Source organism: Triturus cristatus, chromosome 10, assembly GCF_964204655.1.
Source record: "Triturus cristatus chromosome 10, aTriCri1.1, whole genome shotgun sequence".
Taxonomy (NCBI): domain Eukaryota; kingdom Metazoa; phylum Chordata; class Amphibia; order Caudata; family Salamandridae; genus Triturus; species Triturus cristatus.
Genome location: NC_140593.1, coordinates 1127060869 through 1127073082, shown reverse-complemented (window position 1 = coordinate 1127073082; position 12214 = coordinate 1127060869). Strand labels below are relative to the sequence as shown.

Genomic DNA, 12214 nt, shown 5'->3' with positions numbered 1-12214 from the left:
ACATTTTTTGGGAAAGGCTTCTAAAGGGGATTGGAGGCAAAAAACTCCCCTTTAATGTTTCTTATTATTGTTCCAATTGAAGGTCAAATTTGAACAAATACATTTCTATAAGTTGATTGGTCTTTCTAGATACTCCTAGAGGAAGGAATATAGAGCACCACTCTACTTATATGATATGTCATAGGGGTAGTGCCTTTGACTTAAGGACCCCTCTTTGCGCGTCATTCTTGTTTAACACTCCATACACATTTATGGGCTCTGTGTAGAGCCTGAAGTTTATTTCATGTTGAAAGTAGAACCACACTTCCTTTTGAAAACTGGGCCCAATATCTTCCCCTAGCCACACCCACCTTCTGACGACTTTACTGATGTAATCAAATTTACCTGCAACGGTTGAGCCTTTCACGTCCATGTCAATGGGCCAGACTGTGTCATGGGCTGGAACTCCCTGAATGATATGCGTAATCCGACGGTGTGACCACTGCAAACCTTCCGCGCCACCACATCATGGTATTCCCCTGACAGCATAGTCACTGGCCGCGGACACATAACATTCTTTACTCAACCTCACCTGTTCTCCCTGGATTCACAAATTTTCTAGATATGGCACTGTCTAAAACGTCCATAGGCAATTTCTTCTGCACAATATTATCTCTGCACAACAGGAATGTGATCTGCTTTTGATTAATTACTACATCCCAGGAGCCTCCTCGCTGATGCGATACCATGTACACATCCACCCTTACTCTGGTCTTTGGACATAGATTGGAGGGCAAGCGACAGCAGGCCTGGCTGCACTCATGCTGGTCTATGAGGCCAACCTCTGCAGCCCTTTCTCCCAACTAGGAACTGGTGCCGCTTCCCGTGCAGGATCTGAATTGTCCCAAGCACTCAGGCCCAGCCTGGTCTTGGGAATTGTGAGTTCACAAGACATTCTGTGCCACCTACTTGGGGTATCTCAGCCCCTTTTGTCTCCCACAGACCCTCTCAGGTAAGCTCATCAGCTTGAAGAAAAACCTAACATGGGCGGTGATAAGATTAGATTCCAAAGTCCTGTGTCCAGAGGGAAAAAAAGAAACCAGGCCCACCACTCCTCTCAACTCAGTAATGTCGAACTAGAGAAAAACAATCAAATTCAATTACTGTGTATTATCCACTCGGTGCCCGCTCGTGGATGTTCACCAGTATTCACAGGCACATCGCCTCAGCGTCCATATTCACTTCTTCATGCAAGCACGCACGTCTACCTTCTTATATTCATTAATGTGACTTCTATCTGCCAGGGTGCCGTACAACACCAAGACCTCGACACCATGTATTTGAGCCCTCTTACGGTGGTATCCGCGGGAGTATAGCTCTAGGTCCTTGAGCGACCAGTCGACCAACACCCAACTTCCCATTTGTGTGCAAGTTATCGGAGATGTTTGTGACCTTCTGCTTCAAACTAAAAAACGTGATGGGGAGGAAGGAAGAAACATTATAGGTTTTTAGCATTACGCATATTTACATACTGAAGCACGCGGTGATGCAAGGATTTACCCAGAATCATAGGTCAGTGGCCGTAACTAGTCCCAGTCCAGTGGGTTTCAAGACTGCAACTAAGGCCCTTATTGCGAGTGGGCCATGATCTTCGGACCCCTGTATAAACCCCTGGGCTCAGCCGACACGTGTTTCGCTCTGGCTTGTACTATATTGTAAAATAAACTTGCTTTATCGCTTGATTAAATCCAACCTCTGCAGTTAAACTTCCAGTAGGCCAATCCTGCCAGACATTAACATTGGAAAAACACCTGGTAATTGCTGAAGATGTGGATTTTGGTGCCAAGCACCAAAATCCATGTCATTCGCAAAGAACTCCGAGTAGGTGTTATTTGTCGCTTCTGATAAATTCCGACTCCCGCAGAGTTTGATTTGGAAATAAGGCTCCGTTCCTTGGCCCACTCATAATGTGAAGCTGAGTTCCTAGAGCACAGCTCACGTCTGATGTAAAAGGAAGCAGAACTGTGCAGAGCAAGGAAGTGACGTGAGTCACTCAGGTGGACTGGGCCCTGGCAGCCTCTCTATTGGTGGAGCAGGGCGTGACCTCAGGAGGTCAGGCATCTCTTCCCTCGTGCCAGCCCAGTGCATGTCACAGCCCCAGTGATGCTTTCAATCAATGCATTCTTTTGGAATCTCGTATTAACTCGCTCCACTTCCTGCTTCAGGTGTCTCCAGGGCAGTGTCATATATTTCAGGGAAGCTCTAACCACGGCAATAATGCCACGAATCCAGAGAGGCTGTAATTACGGCTGCCCGAGCTCTGGCATTACCACCCACTAATAACTACAATTAACTCTTTAGTGGGCTGTTCCTCAAAGGTTTCTAAGACCTCCTTGTATTATTAGGTTTTTAGCTGTGATTTTGGCATCACCACAGACCCTTTCCTAAAGACCCGCCCCGCCTCCTGTGGTTTGCTAGCATGTTCTTGAAAGACTCTCCATAACCAAGTAAGGCATTCACCATTGTATGCAAGAGCATTTATCTGGCAGGGATACTCAAAGTAAGGCCTGGGGGGCCACATGCTCCCCTCTGACCTTCACATGCGACCCCCAGCTGAACGGCTGAGAGCAATAAAAAATCATAAAGATATCAACCTGCAAGCGTTTGTTTACACAAACTGAAATAAAAGCAAAGAAGAAAATAAGGCTTCCTGCAGCATTTAACTTAAGGAACATATTTTTGAGACATCTTTCATCAAATGCATAAAAATTAGATTTCTTCAATTTAAAAAAAAATGTCATGAATGTGTTTCACCTTCGTACATCAGATTATATCAGTGCTTCGAGATGTTTTAAATGTAGCAGTTTTCAAAATGAACATAGAAGCAGTTGTGCCACCTACCAACCTGGCAACGATGCCAAGAGTGAACTAAGAGGCAACTCGGTTATCACGAGGAACCCTCTGGGTGGTCTGGGCTGTTATTATAGATGATAGTTTAATAAATCAAGCACAAGAGATATTTTGTACAGCGTATATCGTGACCACGTGTAGTTTAAGGTGCTCTTATATGTCAAAATGAAGATTACGGAGGCAAGTTGAAATTAGACAATTGCCTAGGATCACATAAATTGGTCAAGTGGGGAAGCCATGATTAATCCCAGATTTGATGGTTTCACATTGTGCAATTCTATTTCATTCCAGTTCAATAATTAAGTCACTTCCTTGTTACACCTGGCTCTTCCAAGGGAGTGATAGCAAGCAGAGAAGGCTTACCCCAGGCGCGGTAGAGAGATTGCGACTCGGATACAGCATTACAAAAATCCCCACTGCCACCCTGCGGGCATCAATGCTGCCCTCGGGCACACCCCAGGCCTTACTTTGTGCCCCCTGGGAAGATGTTTGTGAGTACCTATGATTTAGCAGATTCCAACATGAAGGTCATGCACTTAAAGCCCAAAGTCAAAGCTAATGAGATCAGGTGGTCTCTGTCAGTCACCTGCATTGCCCCGCCCACTGCAGTGCACACGACCCAGGCCTGCTCATCTGAGGGCAGATAGACTGTCTCACCCATCCATGTGCACAGCTCTGTTGCCTTCAGTGCACACAGGGTGACCTGATGCCCTCAGTATACACCCGCACTGATACACTCATGCACTGCCTTGCCTGTCCCAGCACGCACGTGCACTGCTTGCCTCTTTCGTATGTACCTTGTCAGGAGTAGTAAGCACTATATAAACACAATTCCAATTAAATTCACTGCCTTGCCTGTCTTGGCACACGCATGCACTGCTTTGCTTCTCTCAGTGCACACATGCACTACCTTGCCTGTCTTGGCACACGCATGCACTGCTTTGCTTCTCTCAGTGCACACATGCACTACCTTGCCTGTCTCGGCACACGCATGCACTGCTTTGCTTCTCTCAGTACACACATGCACTACCTTGCCTGTCTCGCACACGTGTGCACTGCTTTGCCTGTTTCAGTATGTACCTTCACTTTCACTGCATTACCTGTCTCCGCACACACATGCACTGCTTTGCCTGTTTCAGTATGTACATTCACTGCATTATCTGTCTCGGCACACACATGCACTACTTTGCCTGTTTCAGAACGTATTGTATTGTGTTGTAATAGAATTTATATAGCGCTTACTACACCTGACGATGCGTCAAATCGCTCTTTCAGCGAGTAGCACGCTACTCTGGAACCCATAAAGGATTAGTGGTGAATTAGTATAGTGAAATGTGAAAGTAATTTGAGTGGTGGGTATGTTAGACAGTTATTTGGATTGAGAAGGAAGCGGTAAGGATCTCTAAATGTTCTTTTGGGAGGGGGGGGGGGGTTATAGCCATAAGAGGGGGTTTGGGGTGTGTAAAGGGGAAGTGGAGGGGAGTTAGTATAGGGAAATATGGAAATAATTTGAGTGGTGAACGTTATTCTGTTTTTTGGATTGAAAAGGAATAGTTTGGGGATAGAGGGGGATAGAAGAGGGAAGGAGGGATAGAAGAGGAAAGGGTCTAGAATCTTTTTTTTTGTTTTTTTGAGTTCATAGCAGTAGGAGACTGCATTACCTGTCTCGGCACACCAGTGCACTGCATTGCCTATTTCACTATGTACATTCACAGCATTACCTGTCCCAGCACACTCATGCACTGCTTTGCCTGTCTCAGTACACGCGCGTCCCGCATTGCCTGTCTCAGTACACGCAAGTCCCGCATTGCCTGTCTCAGTACGCACACGCTCAGCATGCCTGTTATAGAACACGCCTGCCCTGCTTGTTATCTGTCTCTACTCTTTAACTGCCCTCCTGACTGCCCATCTTATCCTGCATCCATTCTTTGTACCTTGCAGCGTTGTGATCATGCCCTCAGATGCCACAGACGGCCGGAAGGAGACCGGCACACTACAGCCCGAGGCCGCCATTACAGGGCGCATCACTTCTGACCGCTACCAGTGCGTGGAGGCCTTCGAGACGAAGGACACCAAAGGCCGACTCTTCAAGGCGCAGAAGGGGGACTCCCTGGACGCGCTGCTCAAAGACACCACCGGTAGGTACATTCGGAATGTCCAGCAAGCTCTTATAGCAGGCCCGCTGCCTCAGCACAGGGCCCAGGGGGTAAAACGGGACTACGAAACGCAAAAACCACAGTGGAGTAGAATCGGTGGTCGAAGTGGAGAAAAAAAAGTAGGGGAACTGTGGGGGGTGAATCAGAAGGCGGGAATAGCCCGAGGATTGGGTCAGTGGGCGGAGTCAGAGGTGCGGTCAGAAAGAGAAAAACATCCCAATTTTTAGTATTTGTTTGGCATTTCACTGACCAGTTACATACAGCTTATTACGTTATTTAATTCAACCAATGGATACACATGTTTATTTAAGGATTAATATGAGTTATTGACACTAAAATACATTCAAAAAGTGGGATACGTTTCCAATCACAGAATGTCCCAAATATGTTTAAAAGTGGACTCACAAGCCATTTGTCTCCGAGCCATGCAGTTTCTGTCATCAGCACTTCTCCCTTTAAAGAGCAGTTCAAACATGAATGGATAAATATCCTAGTTTGCAAATGTTTTCCTCATAATTATGGCTCTGCCATATTTGCCACATAAGGCATCTTCTGCTGCATAATCTGACGAATTTAACAAAAGAATTGTATCTTAAACAGATCAAAAGTTACTAAAAAATGTGACTCGTGCTTATGCGAAGTGTAAGGCCTTTTGCAAAGGTTAACTGGTCACCTTTCTCACTGCTGCATTTGTATGTTACACTGGTACTAAGGAGGCAAAATCTTTGCAGAGACTGTTATTTTGTCTAAAAATGTAAAAATAATAAAGTATCAGAAAATGTACCGCATTACGCTGCAGCCTTTTTTTTGCTGCATAATTTAGTCAACACTCACACATAATGTTGTCTTCCTTTGCTGCATAATTCCAGTGACCCCAAAGCAGGTAGCACATGTTAAAAGTGCTTGTGCATGAAGCAGAGACACAGTGAAGTTTGTGAACTTAGTTTGGTGTGCATGCAAATCCAGCATTGCTAATCCCTGGTAAATTGCACTACTACCGATGAAACAAGGCCAATGGAGGTAACAATGGGTGAGGTGGACTGGTCTCAAGAGTACTGTGACCTCAGTGACCGAGTCACTGTTGCTCTAGGGTGTGCAGCTTCATAGGCCTGCCCCCAAGACTGGAGGTGACCTTCAGCATGGATTGTGGTGGACAGACCTTCAAGGTTAACTCACACTTGCCACCGCTAGGGTCAGCCTGCTGGTGCTAAGGCAACGGGACTTCTAAGGTCTATCGGGGGCTTTTAAGGTCTAGCATGGGAATGTGCTCCCTCAGGAGAATGGTCTGGTCATGAAGGCTGCACCTGGTTCCCAAGTTTCAAATTAAGCGGCTGTGGCCATAGTGCCAGAACCTCTCCCCCCACTGAACACCATACTGCTCCACTGAGAGAAACTTGCACCGCCTTCAGCTACAACCCAATTGTGCCCCGCTATAAACACCTGGATGCGACTCAATTCAAATTATGCACCAGACAAGATTAAAATGATGCCTGAAAACAAAAGCATTTGCAATGCAATAGGTCTCGCATTTGCAAGACTTAGAGCAATTGCTTTTGTAAATATAAAAGCGGGGGCTGTGCTCAAACAAGAAATTATTTACTGCTCAAACAAAGCACGGCGGCCGCCATGGTATTAAAAAAAAAAATATTAGATACATTTTTGGGGCAAAAAATATCCCTGTAGTAAACAACAAGCAGTGTTGTGAGGGTGCAGTACCACAGGCTGTCAATAGGTGTCCTGCGGGACCTCTTTTGGCCACATATAGTACTGCACCCTGCAACATGGCCAAGGAAATGGTGTGGCGCAGCGGTGAGAGCTGCCGACTGGGGAGCTGGGGATCTGTGTTCGAGTCCGATGTCAGCCTGATTGTTTAATATACCCCGAGCACATGGATAGCTGCGCTATATAAATAAAAGCTAGAAATGTAAAATACCAGAATAATTCAATGCTCGGGGTGGGCAAGCATTGTTGTGAGCAAAAGAGCGGTGGCCTTGGAGCGGTGGTGGGGGCTTGGGGCAGTGATGTGGGAGGGGTGAGGGGGAGGGACAGGGAGATCAAGGGACCAAGCAAATGAAGGGACGGGACCGCAAGCAAATGAAGCGAAAAAAGTTTAATTCCTGAAATCAGGACTTTTGCCAAACTTTGGCAGTATAAAGAATACTTTGCACGGCTCTACATGTGGCTTCACCAGTGATTGGTGCACTAGTTACCATTTGTTCTTCTTTCCACGTTTTTTTGTCCGTAGAAATCCTAACATTTCTCTGACTACACTATGTGCCTTGTGCCACTGTCTGACTCCTTAAAGGCCATTGGATAAAGCAATCTGATACGTCAGATTGTCTCCAGCGGCACTGCCCAGTGCACAAGTGCATCCTGGGAAGAAGGCCCATCACTGAAGATGTTTTGTTGTTCTTTTCTGCAGGCTGGTGGTTAGTGGAGAATGAAGAAAAACATCTGGCCTGGTTTCCTGCTCCCTATTTGAAGAAAACCGGCTCCTCCAAAGAGCCACAGCCTGGAAGAGATTCACTCTATGGCGGTAAGTTACCCTTAGGCCATCCACCTTGACAAAACCTCTTATTACCAGGAGACACATGTAGTTCATACTTCTTTCAATGAACGGATGATACAATGCTGGGTTGAACCTTGGGCAGCAGATGTCAACTGACTCAGCACTGGGCAAATGCCCAGGTTCCTGGCAACCCAATCAAAGTTTAATTTACTAAATTTTCTGTTTTTGACACAACACATCTTACATCTACTTTTTAACTTCTTCTTGGTCGGAGATGGAATGGCCAATAGAAAGGCCTGGAGGGCTTGACTAAGGCAGATCAGATCTTGACTGGGCCTAAGGCACCACTGGGATCAGAAGCTGATTGGCCAAAAGCAAAATCTGGATATGTCCCAACTGGCCTGGACCAATCAAAGACATGGAGGATGTCTTTGATTGGTCCAGGCCAGTTGGGACATATCCAGATTTTGCTTTTGGCCAATCAGCTTCTGATCCCAGTGGTGCTCTGCTGCCCTCCTGCTTCCAACCATCACATTATTCCCTCTTCTCTTCTAGGTGTCCTGTACTATGCAGTGAAGGCTTACGTGGCAAAAAGTCCAGACGAGCTGACCGTGGAGGTTGGAGTGGTTGTTGAAGTTGTTGAAAAATCAGACAACGGCTGGTGGCTGGCCTGGTGAGGGTCTTAAATGTTCTCTCTTCTTGAAATTAATTTTCCTGAATATGCCTCTTCTCACCTTGGACTGTGCTGCAATTCTAATGAACATTTACTCTGTTTGTAATTGATTTTTCAGTGAGGGATTTCTCAGATCACCTTTTTACTGAATGGGTGTTTATGGCTAAGTGGCCTCTGACGCCCGCTGTTGTTTACCACCACTTCTCCACTTTGGGAAAGTGCAGCCTTCACCCTGGGACTGTCCCCAGGTAAAGGCATTTGTGACACTAGCAGGCAGATTTACCAACATTTTGCATTGGGTTTGCATCACAAAAGTGAATTAAACCAGCGCAAAATGTTTTTTAAAAAGTCTCTTCCAAAACAGAAAAGACCTGAAAGTAACGCAAAAAAGCGCTTTGCATTAGTTCGCATGAGGAGGCGTTCATGGGTGGCCCTTGGGGGTTCACATGCAACAACACCTGGGATTTGAAGCAAAGCCATATCTCCTAAAAAGAGCAGACAGGGTTTGCGCCCTAAAATGGTACCTTTTTGAGAGCAGCATTAACTTGGAGAAATGGTTTCATTTTTCCAATAGCACACATCCAAAGTGGGAAATGTTTTAAAGTTTGTCCAGACAGAGGGCCTCATTTATGTTTTTTTTTTGTCAAAGGGCCCTACAGCAAAAGAAAAGGGCCCGGAATGCATAATATCCATTACATACTGTGCATTCCTGTCCTTTTCCTGTGTGCCGGCGCACAATGGGCTGCCATGCGCCAACGCAGGCACCCTTGCACCATGGTGCAAGGGTGCCTCTGTTGCGAGGATGATTATTTTTGTGCAGGAAGGGAAACCTTCCCGCACAAAAACAATCACAAGAGACTTTTTTCTCTTTCTATGTGTGCTGCACATTAAGCCCAGTGCAGGAATATCAGGTTTAATGTGGATCGAAGAAGGGGAACGGGAGATGATGTGGCGTTACGGCCAGAGCTGCCGACTTTGTAACTGGGGAAGCAAGTTTGAGTCTCGGTGTAGACTCAACAGCCTGTGATTCTGCCCAAATCATTTAATTTCCCTGTGTCTAAAAAAATAAAACAAAACATGCATGTCCTTGTCTAATGTAACTGATGCTCATGTAAAGCCCTCCAATACCTTTGGGTCAAGTTTGTGCTATGTAACACTGCAAAAAAGGGTGGAAAGTTAAATGGTGCTCAAAAACTCATGTCATTGTTAATAACTTTGACACATTTTTATGGATCTCCACAACACATGGTAGCCTCTGACTATGCTTAGGGCTGAAACTCTGGGGTCCATGCCAGACAGCGTTGACTGGGACAGTGGTTCTTCAATAGGTAGGTTTCATAAACCCACATATTCCAAAAGAAATAGAAGAACATGTTAAACAAGATGTATTATATATCTGTGAATGCTGATTTGAAAGCCTGCCCATAATGTTTCTGGGATATTTTCTTATTTCCTCCTCTGCTGCAGCTGCAATATTTAAGGCCTCCTAAATTCCTTGCAAAATAATTCTAATTTTTATCTTTTATCTCTTGGCCACCCCTGTCCTTTGGAAGTTAGGAACCATTTCCATGTCTGTGTGCAACTGGAGTGGGGAGGTTGAGCTTGCAGGAAATTAGAGAAAAGCAGCTGTTAAGACATTTTTAACACATCAGCCCTCTTCCTTTGGTTCCGCTTATCTATTAATATTCAAAATACCGCTTGAGTGGACCAGAGGGTAACCAGAGGCTTCAAGGGGGGGGGGGGAGGGGGGAATTCTGAATGAGCTGGCATGAGGGAAAAGTAAAAGCTGCTGTGAACTAAATTATTCTTCAAAAATCCCCCAGTAGTGACCGCTCTTCCATCTGCTTCCTCCAAAAGCACTGCAGAACAGTGCTGGGGTGGTCAGTCCAGCTATGGTTCTAACCCAGTCCAATCCTAAAATCAAAGTATCATAGGTCTGGGTATAGGGTGTGTGCCTTTACATTGCTCTCTCATCTCATTGTGTTTTTGCTCTTTCCTGCAGGTACAATGGGCGTACAGGATATATTCCTTCAATGTTTCTTCAGCCGTACACAAATCCACACCAGAAATTCCACATTATCCTCAACAAAGGCATTCATGCCTCCACCCCTGATCTGCACCAAGCCAGCAGCACATTGAATGTTGCAGCCATGAAAAACCAAAGTGCCTCGGTCGATGACCCATCGCAAGACAGTTCAGTCAATGTGCGGCTCGAAGACCGCCGGAAGGCTTTGAGCAAAAGAAAATCCAGATCCCTTAGTGGATTACCCACCACAGAGGGGTCATCAGATAAATCACTGTTCAATCTAGAATTGAGCAGGATGCAAGGAGAGGCAGTGGGCTATAACCCAGATGCTACCTCCAAGCCCATCCCTCGCCCGAGGAAAGTGCAAGTAGCAGAAATGGGAGAACGGGACCTGACAATAGTGGGCCATAGCTCACTCATAAAGCGGACACCAGCTGTAAGGAAGCCCTCTCATCTGCCCAGCCAGCCAAGTAAGGATTCTGATGAAGAAACCTCTGCGATGAGTGGCTCTGATCCATCCCTCAACTCCTCAAACCAGGACTCCTTGTCGAATGCTCCAGTGATGCCACCAAGGCCCAAAGCACATGAAATCCTGCAGAAGTGCACCACGGTCACCAAGAAGGCAGTGCAAAGAACCGGAAGGCAGGGACTTGCCCTATAACTCCATGGGCTTGAAGCTAGCAGCAGATCACGTTATGTAGTACCACAGGTGGAAGCTGGGTTCACGGATTACACCAGTCTCTTGAAGTGAGTAATTTAAAAAGAGGAGATGATGTTGTTACCAAATTCAGTGACCCCCTGAAATAAGGGACTGCTTGAAAGAACTTATCTGACAAAGAGAAGGTTCTGTAGCAACCAAATGACTGCCTGGAATTTACAGTGATTTGTATTAACATTCTCTGTGATGAGTACACTTCTTAGTATCTATTTTTATATATTATGCACATCAACTTGATTGGCCATACCAAGTCCCATCATCTCAGGTTCAGTTCTACTGCCACTTCTCCTTTCCTATTGGTATTTCATGTTTTCATTATCTGTAAATATGTGCCTGTTAATTAATCCATTACACTAACTGTGATATTTGTACTGTTTTATATTTCACATATTTATACAAACATATATATATATAGTATATTTGCAGATGCGCAAAGTGTAATATGCTATGTATTACCCTTGTTGAGTGTGGGAGGGGCCATGATTCACGAGAGGTGAGGATTGAGTGGGTCAGGATGCTCTTGTCCTCTTTCAACAATGTTATTAAATAGTATAGTATACTCTGTGTGTCTTTCTTTTTGAGTTATGCAATGGCATTTTTTCATGTTTTTTTGTTTTAAAAAGAGATATTAAGCCAAAATCAGGATACTCGAGGTTACATTTGGCAACACGATCAAATCATATCATATTATCATATTGTTTCCATGTGTAAAATAATTGTAGTGTGCAATATGCGAGGCAGTAAACAGTGGTTTGCTAATGTCAAATTTGCTGTATTGTGGTAAAAAAGTTAATTTTTTTGTAATATATGTGCGAATGTGCATTTATTAGTACAGTTGCTCTAAATAATGGGTTATTGGGCCACATTCATTTTTACTTCCAGCGTAGTTATGGTTAAGTCAGAGTTCCAAATGGAAAGAGTTTTTTTGTTTACTTAATAACTTGGTGCAGTATTCCAATTCTAAATAAAACTTTCTAAAAATAAAAAAAAAGTACATCAATATTGGGTTCCTCGTGGCAATTTTTGTGTAGATCCATGAAGCGTGGGCCAAATAAATGGAAGGGGTCTCATTCTACCTTTCGTAGGATTCTTTCCCTCTCGATACAGAAAATAATTATACTAAACTTGGCATGTCAGTGGAGCCCTATTCAAGAAAGCGCCTTTGCTCAATTTGTTGTAAATAACTGAAGTAGTTTTCGAGATATTATCATTTAAAAAGTGTTCTGTTTGGGCATGAAGAGGT

General features: G+C 44.8%; 1 protein-coding gene across 1 annotated transcript in view; it reads left to right on the top strand.

Annotated features, from left to right (window-relative positions):
- LOC146796697 (NADPH oxidase organizer 1-like) overlaps positions 1-11971 on the top strand; it is a 28159-nt gene extending 16188 nt beyond the window's left edge. Inside the window, exons 5-8 of the mRNA XM_085629378.1 lie at positions 4831-5027; positions 7468-7581; positions 8110-8227; positions 10230-11971. Of these exons, the coding sequence (XP_085485504.1) occupies positions 4831-5027; positions 7468-7581; positions 8110-8227; positions 10230-10914 (1114 nt within the window). The 3' untranslated portion in view covers positions 10915-11971. The remainder of the gene's footprint in view (positions 1-4830; positions 5028-7467; positions 7582-8109; positions 8228-10229) is intronic.
- The last annotated feature ends 243 nt before the right edge of the window (positions 11972-12214 follow it).